This window comes from Perkinsus marinus (assembly GCF_000006405.1).
Source record: "Perkinsus marinus ATCC 50983 genomic scaffold scf_1104296931384, whole genome shotgun sequence".
Taxonomy (NCBI): Eukaryota; Perkinsozoa; order Perkinsida; family Perkinsidae; genus Perkinsus; species Perkinsus marinus.
In genome coordinates this window covers 386,320-401,162 of record NW_003215766.1, presented here as the reverse complement: position 1 = coordinate 401,162, position 14,843 = coordinate 386,320, and the positions used below count along the sequence as shown (strand labels likewise).

General features: G+C 53.8%; 5 protein-coding genes across 5 annotated transcripts in view; 1 reads left to right on the top strand and 4 right to left on the bottom strand.

Moving 5' to 3' along the window:
* Pmar_PMAR005222 (peptidyl-prolyl cis-trans isomerase 6 precursor, putative) overlaps positions 1-980 on the top strand; it is a gene marked incomplete at both ends in the record, with an annotated part of 1,935 nt that extends 955 nt beyond the window's left edge. Inside the window, 5 exons of the mRNA XM_002786472.1 lie at positions 139-279; positions 339-453; positions 545-639; positions 689-823; positions 873-980. Coding sequence (XP_002786518.1) covers positions 139-279; positions 339-453; positions 545-639; positions 689-823; positions 873-980 — 594 coding nt within the window. The remainder of the gene's footprint in view (positions 1-138; positions 280-338; positions 454-544; positions 640-688; positions 824-872) is intronic.
* Positions 981-1,365: 385 nt separating this feature from the next.
* Pmar_PMAR005221 (dihydropteroate synthetase, putative) lies at positions 1,366-2,959 on the bottom strand (the record flags this gene model as incomplete). The annotated part of the gene is made up of 3 exons (XM_002786471.1): positions 1,366-2,484; positions 2,663-2,739; positions 2,818-2,959. The coding sequence occupies 3 exons, from the start codon at positions 2,957-2,959 to the stop codon at positions 1,366-1,368; spliced, it is 1,338 nt and encodes a 445-aa protein (XP_002786517.1).
* Positions 2,960-3,130: 171 nt separating this feature from the next.
* On the bottom strand, positions 3,131-10,821 carry Pmar_PMAR005220 (hypothetical protein; the record flags this gene model as incomplete). Its single annotated transcript, XM_002786470.1, has 28 exons — positions 10,640-10,821; positions 10,287-10,390; positions 10,171-10,241; positions 10,061-10,124; positions 9,837-9,933; positions 9,676-9,788; positions 9,227-9,325; positions 9,068-9,175; positions 8,911-9,028; positions 8,736-8,868; positions 8,342-8,445; positions 8,155-8,285; positions 7,935-8,109; positions 7,636-7,776; positions 7,448-7,575; positions 7,315-7,400; positions 7,129-7,241; positions 6,955-7,077; positions 6,762-6,908; positions 6,578-6,713; positions 6,413-6,536; positions 6,112-6,366; positions 5,746-5,820; positions 5,575-5,698; positions 5,408-5,521; positions 3,530-5,359; positions 3,316-3,489; positions 3,131-3,205 (listed from the first exon to the last, which is right to left on the bottom strand). The coding sequence occupies exons 1-28, from the start codon at positions 10,796-10,798 to the stop codon at positions 3,131-3,133; spliced, it is 5,121 nt and encodes a 1,706-aa protein (XP_002786516.1). The 5' UTR covers positions 10,799-10,821.
* Positions 10,822-10,877: 56 nt separating this feature from the next.
* Pmar_PMAR005219 (hypothetical protein) lies at positions 10,878-12,472 on the bottom strand (the record flags this gene model as incomplete). Its single annotated transcript, XM_002786469.1, has 4 exons — positions 10,878-11,970; positions 12,041-12,116; positions 12,159-12,278; positions 12,330-12,472. The coding sequence occupies 4 exons, from the start codon at positions 12,470-12,472 to the stop codon at positions 10,945-10,947; spliced, it is 1,365 nt and encodes a 454-aa protein (XP_002786515.1). The 3' UTR covers positions 10,878-10,944.
* A 162-nt stretch (positions 12,473-12,634) lies between these two features.
* On the bottom strand, positions 12,635-14,593 carry Pmar_PMAR005218 (hypothetical protein; the record flags this gene model as incomplete). The annotated part of the gene is made up of 8 exons (XM_002786468.1): positions 12,635-13,433; positions 13,684-13,730; positions 13,774-13,858; positions 13,904-14,043; positions 14,088-14,236; positions 14,278-14,315; positions 14,359-14,423; positions 14,465-14,593. The coding sequence occupies 8 exons, from the start codon at positions 14,591-14,593 to the stop codon at positions 12,635-12,637; spliced, it is 1,452 nt and encodes a 483-aa protein (XP_002786514.1).
* Positions 14,594-14,843: the final 250 nt, after the last annotated feature.

The window sequence follows — 14,843 nt, the reverse complement described above, 5'->3', positions numbered from 1 at the left end:
GGCTACTATGATGAGGCTCGCTTCTTCAGAGTTGTGGAGGGCTTGTGAGTATAGTGAGGGATGGTCTCCTACGTTCCGGCGTATTTCGAGTTCATAACACTGGAGATCGTGTGAGCTCCTCTATTCAGTGTTGCGCAGTGGGGATTGCCTGCTGACCCATCCAGACGAGGGAAGTTTGCCCCCATAGACGATGACCCGGTCGTAGAGTCCAACAAGAGAGGGTCGATTTCCTTCGCTTCTTCGGGACCTAACTCCAGGACGACTCAGATGTTCATCAATGTAATAAGATTGCTCCGATGTTGTGATCGAAATTCGCCCGTCGTCGTCATCGATTTCAGCTGGCTGATAATACGTTCTTGAATTCTATGGGCTTCTCACCTGTCGCTAAGGTGATTGATGGGATGACGATTGTTGACCAAATTAACAAGGAATATGGGGAGAAACCGGATCAAGGTGAAATTTGATAAGGCTTTAGTGCGTCGCCATAGTCGTTGCGATTCGACTGGGCTACTGTTTGTGGACCATGCAACGCTTACGTGTACAGGTGAAATCCATAGCAAGGGAGAGGAGTACCTGCAGAAAAATTTTCCGAGGTTGACTAAGATTCGCAAGACCGAGATAGTTGGGGAATTTGATGATGTAATACTGGTGATTGCTTTGTCGCACAGAGTGGATGAGCGCGTGTCAGAATGAAGAGCTCGTGCCTCGTCCACCGACCAAGGCAAGTGAGGAGGAGGCTACTGTGAGTATCCCGGAGAAGCACATAGAGTTCCTGTCCGTACCGGACAACTTATATAACGAGGCACCAGTTACTAAGAATTTGGTAAAGTCAAACTTGTGATGATTTTTTGACACACCGGTCTCGTCCTCAGGGCAAGTGGATCGGAGTGCTTTTGATAGCAGCATTTGTAGTGGTCCTTCTCGTGAAGGCCCAGGGTTTCGTCCGGAGAGGAACACCGGCGGTCGAGAGAGCGGAATGATGAGAGGTCTATTTTTTGAAAGCCGTTATGGCAGTTATAGTTTCTCACGTACACGGCTAGTGACTTGGTTATGTTAGCTTAGGGAGTAGTAGAGTTGATATCGATATATGTTGATAGCGGAAAGTAGAAGAAAGGATGTCGCTGAAGGCAGTGGGTGATTTTCTTCCTTGCATTCGTGTTGTGAGTCGAGCGAGTGAAAGGCACAATAAGGAAGATGTTGTCCAAAGCAGCGTTCATATGATTCGTGTTTTGTTCGGCACTCTCCAGGCTGATTCTAATGCGTATCGAGTACATTAATAACAAAATCCAGAGTCGGGAGAAGAAAAGTAGACATTTACGCAGGGCCGCAATGTGTAGCCGAAAATGGGTAAAAACTTCCGAGCCTCTATTCAGCTTCAATCTCCTCATCGGAGACTCTGTACACCTTGTCCGCCACCATGCACACCCTCTGCATCTTCTTGACGTCATGAACTCTGACTATGTTGGCGCCCTTCTCGATAGACGCGACAACAGCAGCGCCCGTACCAAACGCCGCCATGTCCCAGATGTCTTCGGGAGGATCACTTCGGTCCGTAACGAACCTCTTTCGCGACGGACCACTGAGTGAGGGCCAGGGCACTCCAGAGAGAGTAGTGGGCAAGGCCTCCTTGTAATACCGTAATAACTGGAAATTGTGGTTGGATAACTTACCGAAACCGAGTCCGGTATCGACAATGATGTTCCAACGGGGAACGCCAGCCCTCATCGCAGCCTTGACTTGTGTAGTAAGGACCTCATGGACTTCCCTGACAACTCCATTAGGATACTTCTCCTGCCCATGTGGCCGCATATGCATGCAGACGTACGGTACGCCAAGCTCCGCCACGGTGGCCAGCATTTCCGAATCCCAAACGCCACCCCAGACGTCGTTGACCATATCAGCCCCCGCCTCTACTGCCCTCCGAGCCGTACTGGCATTGCGTGTATCAACACTCAACAGAACCGAGTCACCGAGATCCTTTCGAATGGCCTTGATAATGGGCAAGACCCTCGCCTGTTCCTCACCAACGTCCAGAGCCTTCAAGCTATCGACACCCGGACGGGTCGACTCCCCGCCAATGTCGACGATATCAGCACCACTCTCGATCAGCGTCCTCGCGTGTTTCACTGCCTTTTCCACGGTGGTGTAAAGACCACCATCCGAGAAGGAGTCTGGAGTGACGTTGAGTACACCTATTATGAAGGTCCTCCCCGCGTCCCAGTCTAGTAGTTGGTCGTCCCCCACAGGGAGGACTCTGTGACACTGATCCATAGTCCGCAACGCGCCGCACAATTGACCCAAGCTCCTATCGAGGGTCGGATGGTTCCACTGGGCCGATAGCACATCCGTCAATGGGGCTAGGACGAAATCTCGCTCGTGCATTCGCTCGTGGGGTATTTTCAAGTCAGGGGCATCCACGACTTCATCGCCATAGAGGAGTATGTCCAAGTCTATTGGCCGCGGGCCGTAGCGGAGTGTTCGTACCTTTTAACAGAGAGTACTGGTCATTTGACGTCCACGACGAGATAGTTCACATCGCGTGTGCAGGACGCTACCAAACTAGGAAGGAGCGCGGGGGACCCACCCTGCCCATTTAGGCCTCGATTGCGTTGAGCCTAGCGAGCAATTCATGGGGAGGTAAAGGTGTGTCCAGAGACAGCACGCAATTGAGGAAATTCGGCTGGTCTGTGACATACTGGGCCTTCGTCTGGTACAGGAACGACGTGTCCGATACCACACCTGAGACGAAACCACCAGGAAACCTTCAGCGTGCGCGCGATTCTAAAGATTTCGATCTTCGAACACAATCATGCTTACCCAAATCGTTGGAAGATATGCATCGGAGGGCTTGGTGAATATTCTGAGCACGTTTGCCCATGTTGCTGCCCAGGGCTATATAGGCCCGCTTCAGCGCCGCATTTGGTGTGGTCATGATGGTCTGTGTTACGTCGGGGCACATGAAAGTCAAACAAAGGGTCGACCCCTGTACGAAAAGAGCACTCGAAAGGACCAACGAGAGGCTGGCATGGGTGAAACTAGCGTGGTGGCGAATAGTAGTGGGCATAGTTAATTCGCATGGCCAGGTCGTGGCACACTGAACGGTCGTCTTTGGCCGCGACTGCGAGAACGTTTAGGAGGCCACGACAGCTCGATTTGAAGCTCCGGCGTAGGTCTGTGAGTTCTGATAGCAGTTGTATCGGATCGCCTGGGAGGAATTTCGGGGAAGGGTTCTGTTGCACAAACAGCGGAAGTACTCTCATCCTCCGTCCACTGGTCGGTCGTGGCGGTCCCTCGACTACAGGGATAGGACTCGACGGACGCGTCGAACGACGAGACAGAGTCGCATGTCCCTTCTTGGACCGAGTCGGTATCTGTATGAACCATAGGCTCGAGGCCCTCACTAGGAGGGGAAAGGTGCGCGGCCTTCTCCGCAATAGCTCGATAGCTCTTGCACACGAGGAGCATTGCCAGCAGCGCATCACGAACGACCTGAGCGACAGCTAGTTAAGATCAGGCAGTGGCGGCCTACCGCAGTCCGAGGGGACATGAACAAGGACCGGGCCAGTCTGCCATGTAGGTAGTCGTGGAAATGTAGGTGGCTGAGGGCCTCTAGGCTGTCCACGTCGGCTGCTAGGGAGGCGAAGCGACGCGATTCTGGCTCGATCACCGACTGCTTTAGATAGCACTCAAGGGTTCGGACGAAATGAAGGAGCTCTGCTCGCACGGCAAAGAGGTGTTTGAGTACACCAGAGTGAGGGCATCGAGGTTTGGTCACGATGCAAGCCTGGGCCTCATACAGCGCTTTCATCACATCAAACACTTTAGAGTAGAACTGTAGGGCCAGAGGGGTCAGAACGGCGGCCTGCTGGGAGGTTAGCGTAGGCAGCCGCACTCCGGTACCGCCGAGAGCGTCAATGTCGATGTCAACGCCAGTAACGTCCATCACATGCGGCTTCACCCAGGCGTGGTATCGGGAAGCCCAGACGGGACCTCGAGGGCCAGGATCCCCTAGCCATTCCTGGACATGTTCGTCGAATGCCATGCACACCATCAGTAAGGCCTTGAAAATGGCGTTCAACGGCGGCTCGTCGCCTCCTCCTCGACTGAGGAGGTCTCGAACGGCGTGACTGCCAGCTGACCGAGAGGCAAGGCGGTGCTCTAGCAAAAGTCTAGTCTCGCTGGAAAGGCCCATGAGTTTCGCACAATCATCGTAGCCTTGTACGGCCCACCCTGTGGGCACGGAGGAGTGAATGCTCAAAGTTCTCGTCATGATCACTTGAAGTGGATGGCCAGGGTCTGCTGCGATGGTCTCGAGGACAGTGACCATCTCCTTGGTGCCGTTTAGATGGTCACCGAGTATCGTGCCCTTGCAGGCCAGAGATCGGGCAGCCGAAAGGAGCGGGTCCGTGTAGGCCTGGTAGAGCCTGTCAGCGACCTTGCAACCCGCACGGCGACGGTACCACAGGCAAGTGATCAGGAGGCCCTGACCACTGAGGGCAAGGGCCGCCCTATTGACAGGTCTCGCTAGCCGCCTTAGAGCACATGTGATGGCCACCAGACTGCACGCCACCTCCGAGACTGAGTACTCCTCCTCCATCGCTTCCAACCCTCCTACGAACTCCTGGACGAGGGAGTTGACCTCAGCTTGGACGCTCAAGAAGGATCGACGATGGTCGTACCGAGGAGGAAGGTACTCCAATGTAGTCAGAGCCAGGAGGTCGGTCATGATCCTGGCGACGCTGGCCAATGCCGATGTGAGGGCCCTTGGGGATAGGTGGGCACAAGCAACACGATCCCCTCTAGTGATCGCTGCGTGGACACTGACGACCCCTTCAGAGATGTAGAATAGGGTATTGAGGCAAACGATGGAGCCCTCCTCTACAGGGGATGTGCACAGGGCATAGCATGCCGTGAAGACCTCTTCGACTACGAAGCGTTCACTAACGATGAGAGGGCGCCTACGACCGTGGTCCGAAGAGACAATGGCTGCTATGATGTCGGCGTTGGCAACCAGGAGATCTTCTGGAAGATGGCCCGTCGACTCCACAGTGAGCAGGGATGACCAACATTCCCGAGTGAGGTCATCCGCACACTTTATGGATTCCTCCTCGACGACAGGCACCACGCCAGCCCTCGCCCAAAGCGGATCGAGGACAGGCAGGTCGAAGGGCGGAGGGGTCGACCCTCCAGAGTGGGTCGATATGCTCTTGTCGAGATGCTCCTCATCAGAACTGGAGTCACAGGCGGCCATGGCCAGCTCCCAACCGGTCTCAACACTGGCCTTCACAATGGCTTCAAGCATGCGCTTCCCCTCTAGTCCTTCTCGCAGACGCCCGAGGTGGTCGTAGCGAGCAGCATTCTGAAGGGAGAGGGGGATACACTATTGCGTGGTCGTTGGATGACCGACCTCGGCACGCTCATGTTGTAGCTCCTGAGTAACTCGATTCACTACGGAACGCTCCACCCCACAGGGGTCCCCAGATAAGCTCAGCAGCAATGACAGTATTGACGGCAATATGAACTGACAACAAGATGAAATTTTCTAGCGGAGCGAAGCTCAGTGGAATTCCGAACCTCATCTCCATCATCAGTGAGTCCAGCCGCTACTGCTGTCCTAGGCATCTCCTTTCCATACAGTTCAGCCAACATCTCTGCGCTGCCCACAGGCGTCGTTCTAGTGTCCACTTTAGATATGACACTGATGAGGAAGAAGGTTTCGCTGCCACAACCAAGGGGCCGGCCTACCCTCGCATGTCCCTGTCCACTGCTAAGGGGTCTACCGAGGGGAAGCTGTGGAAGGTGAGATGGTAGCGAGCGAACCTATTCGTAATCATATCGCTTGTCACACTCGTGGAGCTACTGAATGATTTTGGACCGTTCCGCATAGCCCAGATCTAGCGTTGGAGGAATAAAAGCATCTACCAGGTCTGCCAGCACCGACTGAGCCCTGTTCTGTCGCTCTCGACCAAATGCCGACACAGAGGTACTCCCTAGCATAACAATGCACGGCACTGACACGACAAGGTCACATCCCTCCAACAACACGAAACCAGCGCGAACAGTGAATGTAACAGCAATTAACTGCTCACGACAGGAAATGGGAGGAACTACTCCGCCAGAGCCGACCCGGCCTGGTGCTCATCGTCCGCGGCGGTGATCGATAAGGCGTATCTTATGTGCATCCTGAGCTCCCTCTCTTCAACTTTGGATAATGCCTCATTGTGTCCACAGTGGACATGTACACACCAGCAATCGCCCGTCTTCATAGGGAAATCATAGACTGCTAGGCTGTGGTGGTCCGGAGACAAGACAACCTCAGGGTCCGAGCAGACGCAGGAACACATGGTGTAAGAAGTAGCGGAAGGACTGACAACGAAACCAGTGAACATAAAATCGGGCAGCGATCACTTACCTGGTCACAGCATCCGTCACGTTAGAGCACTTCTCACGATCAAAGCCGTGCCTCAACTCCCGCAGGAAGTTGTCAATGGACACCGCTGCCCACAGAGCCGCCATCACTGGGGCTGGGGTGCGGCCTGAGGAAGGATGCAATAACTGGTTCATAGGAAAGGCCTACCCGAAGCACTCTGAGCTGCTTCCACTGCTGACCGCATCTTCGACAGTGTGTACGAGAAGTGGTCGGCAAATGTGGATACGGACAAGTTCGACTGCAGCCTATGCCACCGCAGGAGGGCGAAGGGGTCGATGCTCATCTGTCATAATCACCATCCGATTCCTCCATGGTAATCGATCAACTGTACCGCGTCAACTCCAGTGTCGCCGTACAAGGCTTGGCTAATCCGCGATGTCTCCTTAGCGTATTCTTGGGCCACACGGGGGTAATGAGGGCAAGCTCTGAATCTTGAGGTGAACGCATCCTCCTCAATGGGTACCACACTACCCCACACCTAGAACCACACTGGCGATGGTGATGGTCAGCCGCGATGGCAATACCTGCATCTTGTCGATCCACTCAGTTAGCGGCCAGTGCTCTACTGAGACGCCTCGGTAGTCGGGGAGGTCCTTGGTACCGACGTCCGCTAGGGGCTGCCCTCCGGCCTCGAGTTTGGTCTGTATCTGCAAGGCGAGGGCGTGGCCACCGAGGAGGTGTGTGAACGAGGAGGCTACGAGATCGAACAAGCGCTTGAGGTCAGCCAGATAGGGCGCAATGCTGGTGATGAGCTCTTCTATTGAGTAGGTATCGAGGGCTGGGGTGTCGACAGGCTCGACACTGGACATCTCTGAATCACAACAGATCGTCGGAGGTTGCGATTAGCCGAGGGAGTGGTATGATAGGCAGCCACTGAGCCCTACCGATAGATCGGCCATGCTCGACCAGCTGAGGAGAGCCAGGAGCGTCCATCGCCGGCCCTCCGTGGGAACGGACGCTTGCGGGTGACCTACAGGTAGGATGGACCTCATCATATACCAAGACAATATTGGTCACCCATCGCTGCTAGTAGCGCTCGCCCCGAGCTCCTGGAGCTCTATATACCGACCGTTCGCACGGACCTCGACCCGCGGATGGGAGGCCGGAGCTTCTGAGGATGTGCTGTCCGACCGAGAATGGGGGCCCTGATCGTATCGGGGACCATCGACATGGCAGTGGTGTGACTGCACTACTTCCAAGCCTACCAGGCTGCTGGCCTGGGCATCCCTTGATAAGCCGAGGATGAAGAGGAGCTCCTCGATACTACTGCTATCGCCATCCCCGCCGTCTGCAATGACGCCGATGAGGGACAGGAAGCGTGGGAGATAGGCTAGGGCCAATGATGCCTTGAAGGAAGGGTAGAGGCAAAGGCGAGGAGCAGCAGTCAAGGAACTACCTCATACAGGGTGTGCCGAGAGATCGATGAGAGACGAAGCTCTGGAGGGAGGTCAGCGACGAGTCTGCTGATAGAAAGACCTCTCAATATGCTAATGGTGTAGACTACCACCAACCTAGCCGCAGCGCCTGTCCGTAGATTGGCATCCTCGGGAATAATGGTGTCTTGGGGGTCACACATGAGGATCTTCGGAGTGTTGCGGATCGAGAGGAAGGTGCCAACGTTATCAGCAGCAATCCCGGTGAGACGCAACGCTAATGCGGCCCAGTGGCCCACCGTTGACCTAACTCACCGAGGTTGATCAGATGATGATGATAATAGTAATTACCGAGCGGTAGCCTCGAGGGTTCGAAAGGTCCTGTCGGCCACGACGAAGTCCAGTCTCAGGCCGGGTCGTGGACGGTCGTAAACTTTGCCCAGATGACATGCCGTTACTCCTCCAACAGACCTCCCATGGACCTAAACACGGGCTGAACCACCCGCACAGGTTCGATCCCAACACCCGGAAGTTTTACCCCAACCCTCTGGACAAAGTCATGGCCTCTCTTAGCCCCTTGAGCCGCCACCCACTGCATGATAGCCTCACTGTCGGTGTACAGACACCCAGGCGTGCAGAAACCTACACAGGACCATCAGCCCATGCGGTCGGGAACAAAGTAGAGCTTAGATTGATATCACCAAGGCTACAGACAATTAGTATGGGAAAATACGCACATGCTGAACTACATGTGTTGGTGACAATATGGAAATTATGATGACTTTCGGGGAATTCTCACAAAAAGGAAATTAGTTTCTGTAGACTTCTACTCGAAGTCATGTGCAACTTTCCATAGTTTGTGAGTAAGCTCGCGAGCTGAGGAAGGCGAACATATGTTCCAACATTGCCGATAGCCGAGCGTGGCAGAGTACCTTTGGAGTCACCAAAACCCCTATAGTTCCATAGGATGATACCGTAGCCAAGGCCAAGGTAAAATTCGAGCCATTCCGACTGGTATACCGCACACTCGTAGTAAGCAGCATTAGGATTGCACCAAACGATGACCTGTCGAGGTCTGTCAGTTCACGGGCATTCTCAGTCCCCTACCTTAGTCTCCAATAGGGACCCTCCAGACTCCGGGTTGTCAGCAGGAAGACTCTGTTGACGATAAGACGGCACGTAGACTCCATCCAAGCGGTCGACAGTGAAAGCTCTTGCGCCGTACCTAAGGGTTGATGGACGTGAGAAGGACCAGGCGGCTAACCTGTTGATGAGCTCGCTCTTCAAATGATGCAGACTGCCGAGGATTTGAGGGCGACAAAAGTTGCGGAAATTCTGAACCAGACCGTTCGACTCGTCCTCCCCGAGTAACCTAAAGGGACCATGAGATATATAAAAATGCATCGCTCCGCTGTTAACTTACTTGTCGCATTCCAGAAGGGCCTTCATTGGGACTTCCAGCTTGTGCTTGGATTTATCGAACTGCACCCAATGGTGGGAAAACTCTCCACGGCACATGTAACTGATACCAACAATTTCAGGCAACACTTTCATCCAGTCTATCAGTGTTGAAAAATTTATTCCTTTTTCGCAGCTGACCTTGAGAGTAAATATACGAATCCGTGTAGGAATGTACAGGAATCAATGACAATTTTCTCCCAAATTTCCTCAGGATTTTCATATTGTCATGAACATATGTGCTTCACCATTGCAGTCTATGCAGCCCAAATCAACGATTTGTTATAAAGTCTATCAAAACCGTTGGAAGGCTTTCACTATTGCGTAAATTCATATGAACATAACCATCGAATCTTTGCAGTGCGTCAAGCGTAGGTTACGGTAACAACGGCAGTGCCCCCTTGTTATCACTACTCTCGGAAGGACATCTTTTTCAGCCCGCCCAAGTCGAGCTTAGTCGCCTTCATCCAGTGATGCAGCTCCTCGAGTGAGTCCCGTAGCTCTCGCTGGTTTTCTGTAAGGACCACCTACACAGCGCGCTCGACCCACCGAGCTCGTCGTCGGAAAGTTACTACCCCTAGGATCTTGCTCTGGTCGTCATAATTCCGCAGCAGACCCTCGACCATGAAGACTGCGGCTTGGGGGCCTTGAGCTTGCTCCGGTCGAGAACACCTAGAGTGAGGACGATCGTGATTGATAGTAATTCTAGTCAGAGCGTTTATCGAATGTTGTCCCAAGCTGCATAATCACAGAACTAACTTCATGATATTCAGGCTGAAAGGCGCCACCCAGCTGCTACCGGTTGTCCAGGAAGGCCCGAAGGTCATCAAAGTAGGAGGTACACTGATCAGCAAATTGTTCACCTAAAATAAGCTGCCATATTGTCTAGCGGAGCGACGCAAATACTACAATATAGACCCTCGATCCTCCGCCTCCACAAGAAGTTACCGCCTGGGAAAACCGCAGTTAATGCCACAAACCTGGCAGATATCCATGTGGGGTCATCGAGACAGTAGTAGGAGTACTTGACGATGCCCCATAGGGCAACGAGCTGTAGCAGTAGAGTAAGCCAGAGAGGAATAAATTTACTCACCAACCACGCGATAAATAGGAAATTTATAACAAGTACCTGAACCCAACAGCCCTGGCAAAAACTCGCACACAACCATTGAATACGTCCGATACGAAAGTGCAGCGTTGGAGGAATATATATGTCAGCTTTCCTCAGCTGATCTTAGGAGTTTCCTCACTAACTATAGGAGTTCACATATGGATCCGGATAAGACTTTACGGGAATCAATGAGAATTTTCGAAAATTTTCTCAGATTTATCATACTGCATATTTTCCCACACTGCGAAAAAATACGCAGCTCAGTACCGTGAGAATCGTCATTATAATAGCCAGCATTCCGGGGTTGTCCTCTTTGAGTTCCGCGAGGGTCCTCATAAATTGACCTAGCTTGTAGTGTAGATGGCCATAATGGTGCTTGAGGAAGGCCCTGATACTATTCCGTAGCCTATTGACGTATGCCGCCATAATGGCTTTACAAAACTACAGTCCAACACTACCGCTCTCTTTCCAGATTCACTACTATTGCCACTCAACAACAGAGATGCAGTGTGGAAATGTAATCAGCATTCAGTATAGCTCCGACGCTCGACTTCGATAGGCACTAAGGCTCTTCACCACCGCTCGCCCGACCAGCCTCCGCCATACCCTTGCCTCTGCTGGTACCCCTGAGGGCCACTCTGGGACCATCCGCCGCCCTGGAAGCTCGACTGTTGTTGCCAGCCGGTATGCTGCCAGTTACTATACTGTTCAGGGCCGCTCTCCCAACTGTGATCCCCTGCCCACTCACTCCGTCGAGGGCTGCGGGATCTACTCCGCCTCCTGGGCGCACCAACACCATACTCATCTGTCGCGCTCTCTACGATTCTCCGAATTTGAGCGTTAGCGAAGGCCGATACGTTCCGGAAGGTCCCATCCCTAGCACCAGCAGCGAGACTATCAGCCTCAAGAGAAGGCACGCGGCCCGCCAATACATCGTCCAGGTCTGCCATAGACAGCAACCTCCGCAAGAGATCACCTACCCTCCCGTCTACAGTAGCCCGCTGGACCCAGGAGGTCACACCGTTCTCGAGCACTGTAATCGATGGCAATGACGAGAACTCTTGCTCCTTGCCCAGAGCGATGTCCCGAGCCTCTTCCCATGTCGAAGCGTTCCGGACCGCCTCGAGGGCCCAAGCTGCCGAGCAGCCAGAGAGGAGGATGTCCCGGACCTTATCGGGGGCTCCTTGTTCCTCTAGGAATGACCATATACGACTAGATGCTCTATCTAGCGAACTGTCGCAACCCGGCCCTTTGTTGACCGATCTGAAGCGGCCAGGCCTGGGAGACTCGTGCGAGCCCTTCCCCTTGCCCTTCCCTTTCCCGCTCCCCTTGCCGCCTTTACCAGCAGGCCATCTGTGAGGGATGAGGAGCTCCTTCACAGCAGCAGTCACGACGCTACTTGCGTTACGGGCCGTTTCGATGCGCGATCGGTCGACAGCGCTATGATGAAAAATGAAGGGCACCGATAAGGCAATAGGGACTTCGAACTTGAGAAACTTCTCGCACGCCTCGTCGAGACCGTATTCTTGACAGAACTCATCGATCATGACCATTATCATCACCACGCTCATGTCTGCCATTGCGCGGCCGCGATCTCGCTGAAATCAAAACAACAAGTTCCAAAGGTGCGGTATACGTCTTAACCAATACTAATCGCGCCAAGCCTACATCAGAGATCTCTTTCAGCCAAGCGACGAAGCCTTGTTTGGGCGATTTGTTCCCACCGGTACCATGCATGAGGACTCTGAAAAAATTGTCAAAATGTCGCGCACCACGAAATTCCTACTTTTTCGTGGACAGTTCAGAAACGAGTCGGCCGGTAGCGTTTTGGGCTGCATCGAGATCGCTGAGGTTTGAGTGATCCGACAGGACGAGTTCCCAACAGGAATGGGCGGGAATAGAGCACCTAATAGGAGTACCCTTAAGGTAGTCGGCAAGGGAGGTAGGCTGCCGCTACCTCAACATGTCGTCACCGGTCTGGCCTATCTGGTGCTTGTCTACGAACTCATCTATTGCCACTAGGAGGGCACCAGCGGGCGGCGTCTCGTTCGCGTATTGGTAGTAGTTCGATGGCGGCTCCGTCGTAAACTGGGCCACCATTTCGTAAGAAGGCAGGGGGGACGCTAAGTGTCGAAAACAACGGGCAGGTGGCCACTAAGAACAAACGACGAATGAATCAATACCGCTCACGAGTGAACACGACCCAATGACAGATAAATAGCACCGGAGAACTGAAATCATATATCGCCAACTTATTATTCCTCAACTCCAACGTCCACCGGGTCGACGAGGAGCGGGGGCAGAGGGGCCACGAACTCCATAGGGATTTGCTGTCCCCGCCATGAACGGCGGGCCGTTGCCCTTGCCCTTGCCGTTCCCCTTACCACCACCACCCTTACCACTGCCCTTGCCGGAATAAGGCCCGCTTGAACTGTACGACTGCAGAGGAGGTCCTCTAGTCGAAAACCTGTCATTACGTTCAGGGCCAAACCGACCGCCTCCTGTCGGGCCAGCGACATCAAAACCTGTTGGTGGCCCTCGGCCCGGAGGGCTTCGAGACCTCTCCCGAGTAGGTAAAGGGCGGAGGAGGGGCCTTCCAGGTTGGTAAGGCTCTTGCATTGACGACGGCCTCTCACGAGTAACTGTCTTCCCTCTGAGCTCCTTCATAACGTAGGCGCTGGGGTTGTGACTGGCCTTCAGCAATGTGTGGTCTCTCGCCGTCATATTATAGATAATGCTGGCCACCTCGGTGCACGGTACTGCGAACTTCAGCGTCTTCTGGCATGCGTAGTCGAGCTTATACTCCTCACAGAACTCATCTATCATCACCATTATCATTGCCACACTTAGCTCTGATATAGCCCGAAGTCTGTCTCGGTCGGTGATGCGGTCCAACCAGGTGACGATCCCACTCTTGGGAGACTTGCTGCCCTCAGGACCATGAATCAGGGCACCGGCCTTGCCAAGCTCCCTAATAACGCGGGCGGACGGGTTCTCGGCTCGGTCCAGTTGCAGACTGTGGACGTTGGTGAGAATATCAAAGCAGCCCCGCGCACTAGCACTACAACGTAGAGCACTGTCACAGCTCCTATCTAGGTCGTAACGCTCCACCAAGTCGTCTACCATCAACAGTAATTCCCCAGGTGGAGGCAGTGGGGCCTCCGAGGAAGAGGAGCCAAAGGGAGCTGTTGCCATTTACCCAAAGCCTGACGACGACCACGACAACGAACATCGTAACCACATCGACTCGACTCTGTGCATAGAGAAGAAAGACTGCCATAGTGCAAGAATCCTAATATCGCATAGCCAACCTTATGATACGCTGAGGAGAGTCTATCAGCCTTGCATTGAATCGGCACTAACAACAGTCTGGTGTCCCCCCTCTGGTCACGACAACTCACCCGCTCCCTTTGGTCCATGCCAGCCCACTTGGACAGTATCCGCTCTATAGCCGCCTTATAGTTCTCCTCAGAACGATAGCCATACCTGTAGACCTACCGCTGCCACCAAACCGGTCTACCTACGCCTTACGCTCGTCTGACGACCTCCTCAGCATCGCACATGAGATTGTAGGGCAGCCCAAATGCCTTCACAAGATGAGTAATCACCTCCTCGGCTACATCATCTGAGACCTGACTGGTGGTGGCCTCCATTGGCTCGCTGAGCAGGGACTGGACAAGAAGAGGGCTCCATTGAAATGAAACCCGACTTGTACTTTTATCGCGAATTGGTCCGTCTGGTACTTCACCGATTTTCGCCCTCTGATGCGATTGATGCCACTATACGGCTGAGCCGCTGCGAAGCGGGTAAGCTTGTCGTAGAGGAGACGTAGACAGGTATAGGCCTTCCTCCTCCGAACCGTTCCTAGGAGATCTCAAGCTCGGCAGTAGTCCAGTCTGGCTCACCCTTCAGTCGGCCGATATGGTCCATAGCGGCCTTGAACCTGGTATCGCGACGATACCCAAGTGACGCCTAAGACGACCTACCTCGGTAAGCCGCTCTTCACAGCAGCACGGGCACTGGACAAGGTCTCGTCCCCGAGTAGGGTGGGCTGAGAGGGACCTCGATGAACCACGAGGCTTTCGAGCGTACTGTGGCTTGAGCATCCAAAGCGGCGTTCATGAATGCCATGGACTGCCCTAGTACAGCTGCCAGCTTCACGTTAGTCGGCCCCGCCGTACCCGTCTCGAAGTTCTCTACGTGCTCCGTGAGAAACCTCATATGGTCCTATATCAAGGTGCCTTACCAAGTCGAGGAAGGTGTGTACCTTGTAGTAGCTAGGGGCGTTGAAGACGAGTAAGGCCCTGTCTGCGTCGAACTGATTGCTCGTCACGCTGTCAGCCCTCGGCCGGCCCCTTCGCCGTATTGGGGCCTTCGTGGCATCGCGAGTGCCTCTCCTCCTGTCATAGACGTCGTGAGAAGCAGCGGCTTAGTAGTAGATGGTAACCCACTTCGACGGCGACTGGGTGCG